Source organism: Prinia subflava, chromosome 5, assembly GCF_021018805.1.
Source record: "Prinia subflava isolate CZ2003 ecotype Zambia chromosome 5, Cam_Psub_1.2, whole genome shotgun sequence".
Classification (NCBI taxonomy): Eukaryota; Metazoa; Chordata; class Aves; order Passeriformes; family Cisticolidae; genus Prinia; species Prinia subflava.
In genome coordinates, this window is record NC_086251.1 from 2,388,994 (window position 1) to 2,400,406 (window position 11,413).

At 42.8% G+C, this 11,413-nt stretch overlaps 1 protein-coding gene across 1 annotated transcript in view; it reads left to right on the forward strand.

The window, feature by feature from the left end:
• Positions 1-11,078, forward strand: part of NAV2 (neuron navigator 2) — a 205,607-nt gene extending 194,529 nt beyond the window's left edge. The window contains exons 31-36 of the mRNA XM_063397550.1: positions 1,221-1,375; positions 1,833-1,904; positions 2,334-2,530; positions 2,728-2,846; positions 6,952-7,155; positions 7,483-11,078. Of these exons, the coding sequence (XP_063253620.1) occupies positions 1,221-1,375; positions 1,833-1,904; positions 2,334-2,530; positions 2,728-2,846; positions 6,952-7,155; positions 7,483-7,608 (873 nt within the window). The 3' untranslated portion in view covers positions 7,609-11,078. The remainder of the gene's footprint in view (positions 1-1,220; positions 1,376-1,832; positions 1,905-2,333; positions 2,531-2,727; positions 2,847-6,951; positions 7,156-7,482) is intronic.
• Positions 11,079-11,413: the final 335 nt, after the last annotated feature.

Sequence of the window (11,413 nt, forward strand, 5' to 3'; positions counted from 1 at the left end):
CAGTGCAGTGCATGCTTGAGGGTCAGTGCCTTTTAGAACAGAAAGGCTGAAATCCTCAGCCTCCAGAGTATGAAATTCAGACTCTGAAATTCAGAGCCTCTCCAACAAGAGACCTTTCTCAATCAGTCATGTTAAAAATCCCTTTGTTTTCAAAGAGCTGTGTTCATCCTGAAGGAAACAATATTTGGAGGTTTTCAGACTCACCTGATGGTGGCTCTGGGAGAGCAGGCTTCCAGGTGTGTATTTAAACACCTAAAAAAGGTGTCTTGATTTTCAAGTGTTCAGGAGCCTGAGAACTGCCCAGGAAGTTAAACACCTGCACAGAATTCCCAGAGACTTGAGCAATCCCTGTTGCATGTGGGCACTTTTCCCAAACCCTCAGATGCATCTGCAGGCTGTCAGGAGCTCCTGCAGCTGCAGGCAGCAGCAGCTGTAACCAGGGGCTGGGTTTGGAGGGGCTCTTGTGCAGACACATTCCTGGGCAGGTAAGGCGTGTCTTGGCTTTTTTATCTGCTGCTGGTTTTGCTGAATATGCTTCCAGTGATCATCTAGATTAAAGAAAAGAGGAAAAAAAAAGCTGTATGTTTGATGGCCTTAGGCATATTTTCCTCAGGAGGGGAGGGATGGCTGAAATTGTGGTTTGTAAGCCACTGATATTATTTCAGACATGTTTAAAGCTGCTGAGAGCATTTCAGCCACTGAGCAGCAGCACCAAAAGCTCATCCTTCTTTCCAGCATTACTGAAGGCGTCCAGGTTTAGCCTCTGATTGGGGATGGTTTGTTCCAGATGAATTTTGTCAGCTGTATTTTGGTGGAAACACAATTGCAAGGTGATATAACAAATCTGACTGGAATGCAGAATTTGATTTGGTAAGGGGAGAGTTGATCAAGTTCCTGAAAAGAAACAAAAATACATTTCAGACCTCTTAGGTCTGACATTGATGGATAAAAACCACAAACTAAATTAGAAAATATTACTCCTCTTTAAGCCGTTATCTCTTACAGGATTTCTGGTAGAGTCCCTGATTCTTCAGCATAACCTACAAAAGAGAAAAAAAAACATATCTTGTGTTTTCTGATAGAAAATGTGTGATTTGTTGGATGTCAAACTCTTTTGCTTTAGATTTTGTTACCAAGCTTATCTCCCTTAATTGATTTTTTTAAGAAACATGAAGAAAAACAATTTTTTTCTTCTCCTTTTCTTGATATCTACCTTGCAGGAGCTCCGCCAGTACCTGTCCAACCTGGCAGACCAGTGCAACAGTGAAAACAATGCTGTGGATATGCCTCTTGTCATCATTTTGGATAATTTGCACCATGTTAGCTCCCTAGGAGAGATCTTTAATGGACTCCTAAACTGCAAGTACCACAAATGGTAAAGAAATATAATATCAGAACACATTGCAGATGTGAATCCTGCACTCAGAGCACTGCCCCTGCAAAACCCCATCACAAAACCAAAGTCTGCATTAATTTAGCAATGTGGAGGAAGATGACGAGCTTGTCCATATCGTGGGCAGTGCTTCAGAGGGATCTCTGAGGGATTTCTTTTCTGAAATAAGTAATTAAAAAGTAGTTGTATTTGCTTCATGATGTCGATCATCAGTAGTAAAACCCCATTTGTAGTGAGAGGTCCTGTTCTGGGACTTGTGGTTTGCTTTCAGAATTTGATGTTCTCAGAATCTCAGGAGAGAATTTGGTCATAAGTAACTACAAAACCTTCTTTGACAAAAGTGTTTTGAATATAATTTTTTAATGTTCAGGTTTTACTTAAAACTTGTCTTTCAAAGCTCACAAATTTGATTTGCTTGATTTTTTTTTTCTCCCACTAGCCCGTATATTATTGGCACAATGAACCAAGCCACCTCCTCCACACCTAATCTTCAACTTCACCATAATTTCAGGTACTGTTTTTTTCACATTTCTCATTTGTGTTTGTGGACTGGCAAAGGAGTAATGGCTACTGAGTCATCTGAAATTGTTCTTATCAGCTGGAATAGCAAAGTGAGAGAGAAATGCCATGTTACTGCCCTGACATGTTCAGCTTGGCTGTGGTGCTGTCATTAAAGGATCTGGGCTCCTAAAACTTTGATTTTACAGAGGATTGTTAAGATATTTGATCTCCTATCAGATTTTTGGTAAGACAATATTCAGGCAAAGCAGATGAATGAGAAATGAGCTGAAACAACGCACAATAAAAATGGGTTCATCCAGTGAAGTATTCCAAAGTAACTTTGGTTGAAAAACCTGGAAATAAACAGAGGAATGTAGTCAGGAATAGGTACAGTCAGCATGGAGGAGAAATAATAACCTTTTCTGCTGCTCTGCCCTAGGTGGGTGCTGTGTGCAAACCACACTGAGCCAGTCAAGGGCTTCCTCGGGCGTTTCCTGAGAAGAAAACTGATTGAAACAGAGATCAGTGGCAGGATGAGGAATGCAGAGCTGGTCAAGATCATTGATTGGATTCCCAAGGTCTGGCAACATCTGAACAAATTCTTGGAGGCTCACAGCTCCTCTGATGTTACTATTGGTAAGTACCCTGCCCTGGCACGTGTAAATAAATGTATTTTATTTCCTTGTGTATCAGGTGTGTCTTTGTACACTTCCTTGTGCTGTATCACGTGCAGAAGGATTTATTTGAAACCCTACTTTTAGATGTTATCAGTCCTATTTTTGATGCTTGTTGTGATTGTGAGTTGAGTGTAATATCTGAATTTCCCTCTCCAGGTCCACGGCTCTTCCTCTCCTGTCCAATAGATGTAGATGGTTCTAGAGTTTGGTTCACTGACTTGTGGAACTACTCCATCATTCCATATCTTCTGGAGGCAGTAAGAGAAGGGCTGCAGGTGAGCAGGCAAAGGGGAAAATCAGAGGTCTAGAATGGCATCTGTTCAAGAGGCAACAAAACTCACTAGTGGCAGCGTTTTCTGTAGATACAAGTTTGCACATTGAATATCTGCATGTCTGTGGAAATGTAACCAGAATTGCCAATAGATTCAGGCAGAATTAGTCTCTTCAAGCTCCTTTAAAACAGTGGAAGAAGTGATTAGATGCCAAACTGCAGATGATTTCAGTGGGGGGAGTTAGACATACAAATACCTTTCAATGCTGTGTTCCAGAGGCACGCCTTAAAATTATCCTGTGCAGCAGAAAAATATCCTTGTGGTCATTAACTCTGTTAGACAGGATTTTCCTTTGGAAATCAAATCTTTCAGCATAGGAACAAAGCTGTGCATGGAGAGAATGTGTTCATGAGCGACAGGAGCAGTGTCAGTGGCATTTTGATTACTTCTCAGCATATAAGGTGATTTTTTTATTACATTCCTTCATAATTCTTTCAGGCTGTGCAGTGAAATCATCATTGATTGTCTGTGCTTAGTAATTGGTTCATAATCTGGCAATTTTGGAATAGTTTTTGGTGTCTGTATGACAGTGAAGCTTGCTGGAATCAGGAGGAGGGTTCAGCAGAGAATTGCTGAATTGCCATTTAGGTGGGGAAAAGGAGTTCTTAAAAAACTTTAAAAGGTTTCTTTGTTCAAAGAATAAGCCCAGCAGCACCTAATTTAAAATATGATTTAGAACTAATCTTTTACTGATGGCTTCTTACAAATTTACATGAATTCTCCAAGTTTCAGCTAAAATTTGGGCAAACTGCAGCTGCCATTTGAAATTTGTCAGAACTTGGGGACCTCATTTTCTTTGGGACAGTTATGGTAGACATGAGGAAAACAAGAGGTCCTGGAGTACAAAACACACTCAGGAACTTGGCTAGAAGCAGAACAGGAGAACCATTTTACACAAAACTTGTTATAAAGGAAGGCAATGGGAGCCGGGAATCTTTCTGACCTAAGGGAAAGGAGAGCAGGTGACTTTGTTTGCTCTTGAAATGGAGAAAACTGATACTCACAGTAATGCATGGGCTCCTTGTGCTGGAGCTCTCATATCACTGATCAGTACGTGTGGAAAGCACTGAAAATTGAGCAATGGAAGTGGAGAAAGAGAGGGATTGATAAAAGCATCCTTTTGCTCCCTTGTTCTGCACAGTATCTCCATCTTTCTTTAGGGTATTTTAGTGGCTTGTGTTCCAGGTGTAAGGACTTCACTTTGTGCTTTAGGTTCTTTATCCCCTTCAGTCCCATTTCCCCAAATTGCACTAATTCATCCCTGTTCAAATTATTTCTCTTTTGTTTGCTTGATGGATAAGAAGATGCACTTTAGTACTTGAAGAGTGGCCAGAGTGGTGCTAATGAACAAGCTAATGCTGGAAATGTGGGTTTCATCTGGGGCTGTTTTCTGTTCCCCCCACTCACAAACCTTCCTCTGAGAGCACATCATCTTTCCTGAAATGGCCTGCCAGAAAGGAAAGGTGGGCTCCTAATTTCACTCTGATCTCTGTGGATCTGCTCTCAGCTGTTTTTATATTTCTGTTTCTCATTCAGAGAACTGTTCTGGGTCAAATACAAACAAGCCAAATGGATCCTTACAGTAATTGCTCCCATGGGAGCTGGCTTGTTTTGTTCTTCAGAACAGGGATGTGAAAATGAGGAGGTTGTTTAAAACCCGAGTTCCTCCTGCTGGGTGTATCAGTACAGAGCGCAGCACCAGCAAAAAAGAGGACCCAGAAGAGTCCCTGTGGCTTCCTGCCACTGTCACTCGTACTCCAGGGGTTTTTCTCTGATGCTTTGTGGAGCAGCCTGTCCCATCCCTGTCCCATGACTTGGACATGGCAGTGGGAGGGGTGGATAAACCTGGTTGCCACGGAAGAGGATCAGTGATTCATTTCGTCTCATCCACTCAGACTTGCAGGAGAAAAGACGTGAAAAATACAAAATCCTCTCCACTTACCAAATTGGTGCATCATTGTAAATTTGAGGACAAGGTTAAAATGGGAGGTGTGGTTTGCCACATCCTGAAGGCGTTGTGCTGGGGCTGGAGGATGGAAGGTTTGGGCTGTGTTTCAGATTGCCTAGCACCATCTGCTGGCACCTCTGCTCCCTCCTGCTGCTCAGCACACACACGGGTGGCATTTCTCCATACCGGGGAGAAATAGTATTGGGGAAAGGGAGAAAGTCCCAGATCGATCAGAGAACTGGTGAATTTCTGTGCTGGACTGTTGTTTTTACCCCTGTACAGGGGGTTAAAGGAAGGGGACAGCGACACAATGTCAGAGACGAACTCCAGTTGCTGAAGGATGTTGATGGTGACATTTATAAAGTGGAAAGAAGTGTTTTAAAGGCACCTGTAGTTGTATTTATGCTTTGGGAAGTCATGAGGCATTAAAATGAATGTGTTGTCTAGCTAAGGCAAATGGAATATAACAGGTAGAATACGTTGGGATCCCGTAGCTCAGTCTATTCCATACAGAAAAATGTTTTTGAAACACAGCTTGCCTACTCAGGAACCTGACTGTAGACACATGCTGCTGGTACTTTTTCTTAGGTGAATACAAAAAATTCTGACTTGAGAACTTCATGCCCTGACACCCATCATCACTGCCTGATGGCAGGTCTCAGGTTTCCTCCTCCAAATTCCACGGATGGCAGTCTGCAAGGCAGCTGCCAGTGCAGTCCAGGTGTCAGCACTGTCAGACTTCTTTTATGTGCTGACATTGTTTAAGCTGGCTTGATTAGGCGAGGTTATTTCCAGGAGTTTCTTCCTTCAGCTGGTGCCAGGAGAAGGGCACTGCAGCCTCAGAGAAGGTGCTCAGCTCCAAGACAAAGGCACTGATTTCTGTGCCTTCCCTCCTTCCTTTGTGGGATTTCCTTACCCCAATGATGCTTTGTGTGTCATTAGAGTAAGGAAAATCTCACATCCAGCCCTGCTTGTGGAGCATTTCCTGCAGCCCAAGAAGCGTGGCACGTTCATTTTGGTTAGGTTGGCACTTGGTGAGGTGGCTGGATGTGTTTAAGGAAAGACTGGATGTGGCACTGGGTGCTGTTGCCCTGTTTTTTCTGAGTTTTTTTAAAGCCTCCTCCTTGTCCACAAGATGGAGTCAGTTCTTTAGTTTCTGAACAATATTAAGGGTCAGTTTTTCACTTTCTCACACTTTGGAGCATAAACAACCTTTCTCGTTTTTGTTCACTGTCCTTTGTTTACCTATTTCTAGCCTGAAAATAATGTTGGTTGACAGCTGGTCTGGCCAGTGGGGTGAAGGGGTAGCAACCCCAGAAGCCAATCCATAACCAGACCCACAAATGTATAAAAATGGAAGAAATAAACAGGCTTGGCCTCTTTTTAGAGAGCAGCTTTTCATTGCAGACCTCCTGCCTCCGTGTTGTTGTTTTGCGTGCTGCTTTCACTGGGTGCCACAGTTTAGCTGAGGTTAGGGCTGGGTTGGACTCGATGATCCTGGAGGTCTCTTCCAGCCTTCTCTGTGACTCTGTGGATGTGTTGGGAAGGATGGAGTAGAGAGGCCTTGTAAATATGATGGTTTAGATTCTAGGAGTTTGAGACCAACAAGCGAGATAGAAATGAAGGCCAGCTTTGAGATGTAAAATATCAAGCCATCAGCTAGTGAACTGAGGCTAGTGAGTGAAGCATCAGCTAGTGTGCCTAGCTGAGGGCAATCTCCTTTCATTAAACAATACCCTCCTGCTTGCCTTAGGTAATGGGACAGTTCTATTGGCTGTATGTAAATGTTGTGAGATTGGTATCTTGTATTAGATTGGTTGGTCCAACACAGACTGTTCAACTTGGAAAGACATTTATTGTACCGTATTCAGAACCTCCTCCTCTTTTCCCCTGCTCTCTTTTGCCCTCCTCTCTTTTCTCTCTCTTTTCCCCTCTTTTCTCTCTTTTCCTGCTCTCTCCCGGCCTGCTTTAGCTGTGCCCAGCAGCTACAAGCAAGGCCCTCACAATAAACCAGGTGCAGCCACAGTTAGAGATCTTTGTCCCCGACTGTGCTGTCACCGAGAGGCTCCTACATGGATGTTTGTCTTTGTGCTCTTGCAGCTGTACGGGAGGAGGGCTCCCTGGGAGGACCCTGCCAAGTGGGTGATGGACACGTACCCGTGGGCAGCCAGCCCCCAGCACCACGAGTGGCCCCCGCTGCTGCAGCTGCGGCCCGAGGACGTGGGCTTCGACGGCTACTCCGTGTCCCGGGAGGGCTCCACCAGCAAGCAGGTCCCCGTCAGCGACGCTGAGGGAGACCCTCTGGTAAGCTCTCCTTTTCACAGCACAACTGTTTGTTTGCCTCGTTTCTAGGGATTAGAAAACTGCCCTCTGACTGCAGACTGATCCCTTCAGCTGTCTCATCTTCCCCTTTACTGGAAAAGCTGTTCTAGCAGTAACTGGAAGGCTGCTGTGGTTTACAGTCAGTGCCTCTTTGCTGGGTCTCAGCATTATTCACCCTGCTTGCTTCTCCTTTCCTTCCCTGCCCACTGGCAAAGCCAGTGCTGCTGTAGCTGTCACGTGGAGTTCATGTTGCTCCTACCTCAGAACAGAACTAATCATGACTAATAACCGTAATCCTTGCCTTGGCAGATGAACATGCTGATGAGGCTGCAGGAGGCAGCCAACTACTCCAGTCCCCAGAGCTACGACAGCGACTCCAACAGCAACAGCCACCACGACGACATCCTGGACTCCTCGCTGGAGTCCACCTTGTGATCTCCTCACACAGAGGTGCTTTCCCCTTGGCAGGAGCCCTGATCGAGGCTCCTGAAAGGAACACGTTCCTGGGCTGGGATCTCAGTATTAGAGCTGCAAGAACAAGACACTTGGAGCAATCTTGAACCTGGGTGCAGGCAACCCAAGCGACCTTTGGATTATTTTCCTTTTGACCGTGATGAGAACTGCACTACTCCTTTGTTTCCTTCCTTTTAGTTGCTGTAAGCTCTCATGCCTAAGATCCTGAAGATGTTAAAAATGATCATCATCACGGAAGGGACTGGGGTGGGGGGCAGCTTCACAGCTGTGGAGCAAACAGCTTTGTGCCATGTACTGTCTGGAAAGAGAGGGGAGAGAGGGAATGTTTGCCTATGCTGCTTCTGACCAAACACATTCACCTGAGGGCTGGACTTTTACCAATTAGCTTTGTGGATTAAACTCACCTTCATACAGTTCTGGTGCTATAACATTATTGTTGCTTGCCTCAGTAATAATACTCGATGAAGGCAAAGCTGCAAAACAGGGAAGTTTGGATAAATGTTAAAAAAAAAAAAAGAGAAAAGGAAAAAAAGAAACTTAAACAAAAAGCGCTGCTCTCCTCGCCAGTCTGAGACCTTGGCTTTCCTTTCCTTGTGTGTTTATAAAGATTATATATATAAATAGGAATATATAAAAATATATATACAGGCTGAACAAGTCAGGTTTTTTTCAAACACTGTGTAACAATCAATCCTGCTACAAGTGAAAGATCAGGTAGCCCTTTGCTAGCCAGGGCCCAGTTCTCCTCCCACTCACACCCACGCCACCAGCTGGGCTGACTTCTGTGGCCTTTACACCCCCCAGCCCACCCTCCTGCACAGAAATCAGTGCCAGGGCTGTGCCCCTTGGCAGGGCACAGGCACGGTGCTGAGCTCTGTACACAGAGGGGAGCTACACCCCTGCCAAGGGATCAGTCAGGCTTTCAGATTTTCAATTCCTGCCACGAAGTGTTACAGCTGTTTTCGAAAAACTTTTGGGTTCTGTTCAGAGCTTTCATTCCAATCAGCACAGCCACAAGGGGGGTTAATTGAAATTCAGCTCTGTGGCAGTTCCAGTGCTACTCTGGTGACAAGACATACTTCCACAACTTTTCTTTTTAATTGCAAAGTAAAAAAAAAAAAAAAAATAATAATAATTTTAGCAGTATTCAGATCCGGGAGAAAAACAAGAATGAGGTCCTGAGTACTGTGTCACGCACACGCCCACGCTGTCAGTGTTGAGGCTTGTACCTGTGCTGGGCAGCAGGAACAAACACCTCCCAAAGAGCTGCACTGTCCTGGTGGCACCACCACCCCAGCTGTACCTCAGCCACCACCCCAGCCCTCAGCAGGGACGTGTACCAGCCTCTCCAGCTCTCCTTTGGTGCTGACTCTGAAAAAGCGATGCCTTATTTTGTACTAATTGTGTTTAATTGAATTAGTGCTGTATATTACGGGGTTTTATTTAAAGGAACAGGGCTAAAGTCATCTCTTGGAATATCATAAGTTGCTGTGAATATTGTTTGTGTGAGATACTAGAATTTGTTTAAATGTGACAAAAAAAAAGGAGGGAGATGAGATAACGTTTCAGGTTCATATCAATCCGCAGCTAATAAATCACTGAAGAGCTGTTTTATCCATGCAGGAGGGACAAAAGAAGCTTTTCAACTCTAATAAATTACAGGAATATGCTGGTTTTTCAATGTACAGTAAGAAATCTTACTACAAACACTTTTTCAAGAGCTTGTGGGTTAGAAGGAACACAGCAGACAAGTTCATGCTTCTGTGGCTCAGCTTGAGAGGATGGTTTTATTATACCTCATGACTTTCTGTAATATAACTGTACTTTGTCTTACTAAGCTGGTCTTGAATCTGCTCCTGTTACAACTTTTAAATGCTGATGACTTTTTTTTTTTAAAGAAAAATATTGTAAAAGGAAAAAAATTTAAATATTTTAATGATGGGGGAGAAGAGCTTGGTGTTGTTACCATTTTAACCTTATGAACTCTGATTTCCTTATTTCACTGAATGGAATAACAAAGGTTACTCAGCCACTTTTCCTAATCCAGTTCTTGGTACTGTAAAAAAATGGGTTAGATCTGTATAGAATCAAATCCATGGCATGCTGATGATGAGTTTGAGAGAAGTTAATTTTTCCAGTAGTCTTGACAATTCTGCTTCCCAGCACTGACTTTTCCTGCTACTACTGTGAATTTTGGTACCTAATCCCCCAACTGAATCCATGCAGACAGAGCATGTGCCTGTAAAAAAAAAAAATCCAGTTGCAGGGCTAGGGCTTTAAATGGGCTCAACATCCTAGAAAATGTCTCGGTTTACCTTTAACAGAGTGCTAAAAGACATGTTTAAAGTAGTATTTTATTTGTGGGGAACGGGGTATCTTATTTTTTTCTCTCATGTTTAATCCTGTGCCTAAGCTCAGGAAGAAATTTCTATTACCTGTTCTTTTTATTTTTATTGTCACTAGCTTGGCTTAAAGTGAGAGAGGCAATTTTGTATAGGCTAGTCCTTCTGAGCATCACAATATTCCGTGTCTTTTCTGCAACTTCGGGAAGCAGGGTTACCTGTTGTGCACACATCTTAGTTTTTACCAAGACTTTTCATAGATTAATCTTTCTTTAGGTGACTTCGTTCTCATTTAAGGCTTTTTCAAAACACTTCTTTTTTTTTTTTTTTTTTTTTTTTTCCCTCTTCCTTACAAAGTCGGCTTGTTTAAAAAAATACCAACAAGAAATGCAAGATTCTATGCAACATTCGTGTTGAGTTAGAGATTGAGAGAATAAAATAAATCATTTTCTTTCCTTCAGAACTGCCAAGAATGATACAGGCCATAAATGAGATGTGGTTTATTTGGGGAAGGGGAGGGAGGGGGTTGTTAGCCTTTTTGTACATTTTGAAAGAAGCAAACTTGATATTTCATTGTTGATGCTTAACTTCGATATTATGTGTATGAAATCTTGTCTAAATGTGGCAATTTTTCTTTCAAGGAAAAAATAATATACAAAAAACAAAGCAAAAAAATCTTTGTTGATATTAAATGGAAGGTTGCTGTTTTGATCTAGTCGTTTCCAGTGGAACAGTTTATGAAATATGTTCTATAAGATGTACATTTTTTCATTGTAACATAGAAATGTAAATATTTGATTAAAAGTGCTGCATTTTGATGAATTTTTTCTAGCCATTTTTAAAGAGAAAACTAGGAATTGAGTATTTTGTGTACGTTTATGATGTTTTCCATTTGCTCCTTTCCCTATTTAATTTTCAGTTCTCATTTAGGATTGGAATTTGTGAATGGTCTGTTTGAGATCATGCCTCCCCTTCTCACTGTCCCCGTTTCTACCCCTTCCCCGCCCTGTGTCATGGAGAATAAAGCTGATGATTGTACCAGTCTTAAATTATTCATGATTCAATAAAATTGATGCTTATTTATTCAGATTTGTGGCTTCCCAGAGCTTTTTCTCCCTTCCCAATGACCACTTTATATTTTTCCCTTTGAAGATTGTGCGGATGGCTCCTTTGGTTTTGTTGGCTTTTTGCAAGGACTTGTGAGGAGGTCCCAACCATCCCTCCATCCATTCTGGAGTGTTTCCAGGGGATCTCCCACCCCTCTGGACAACCTGCACATCCCACACAGTATTCCAATTTCCCCTTCACCCTTTTGATGGAGACATTCTGGTTATACAGTAATAAACACACGGTCAGTCAAAACATGCAGGAAATTGTTATCTTTCATGGCAAATAAATACTCTGAGTAAAAAAAGAAATAAAAG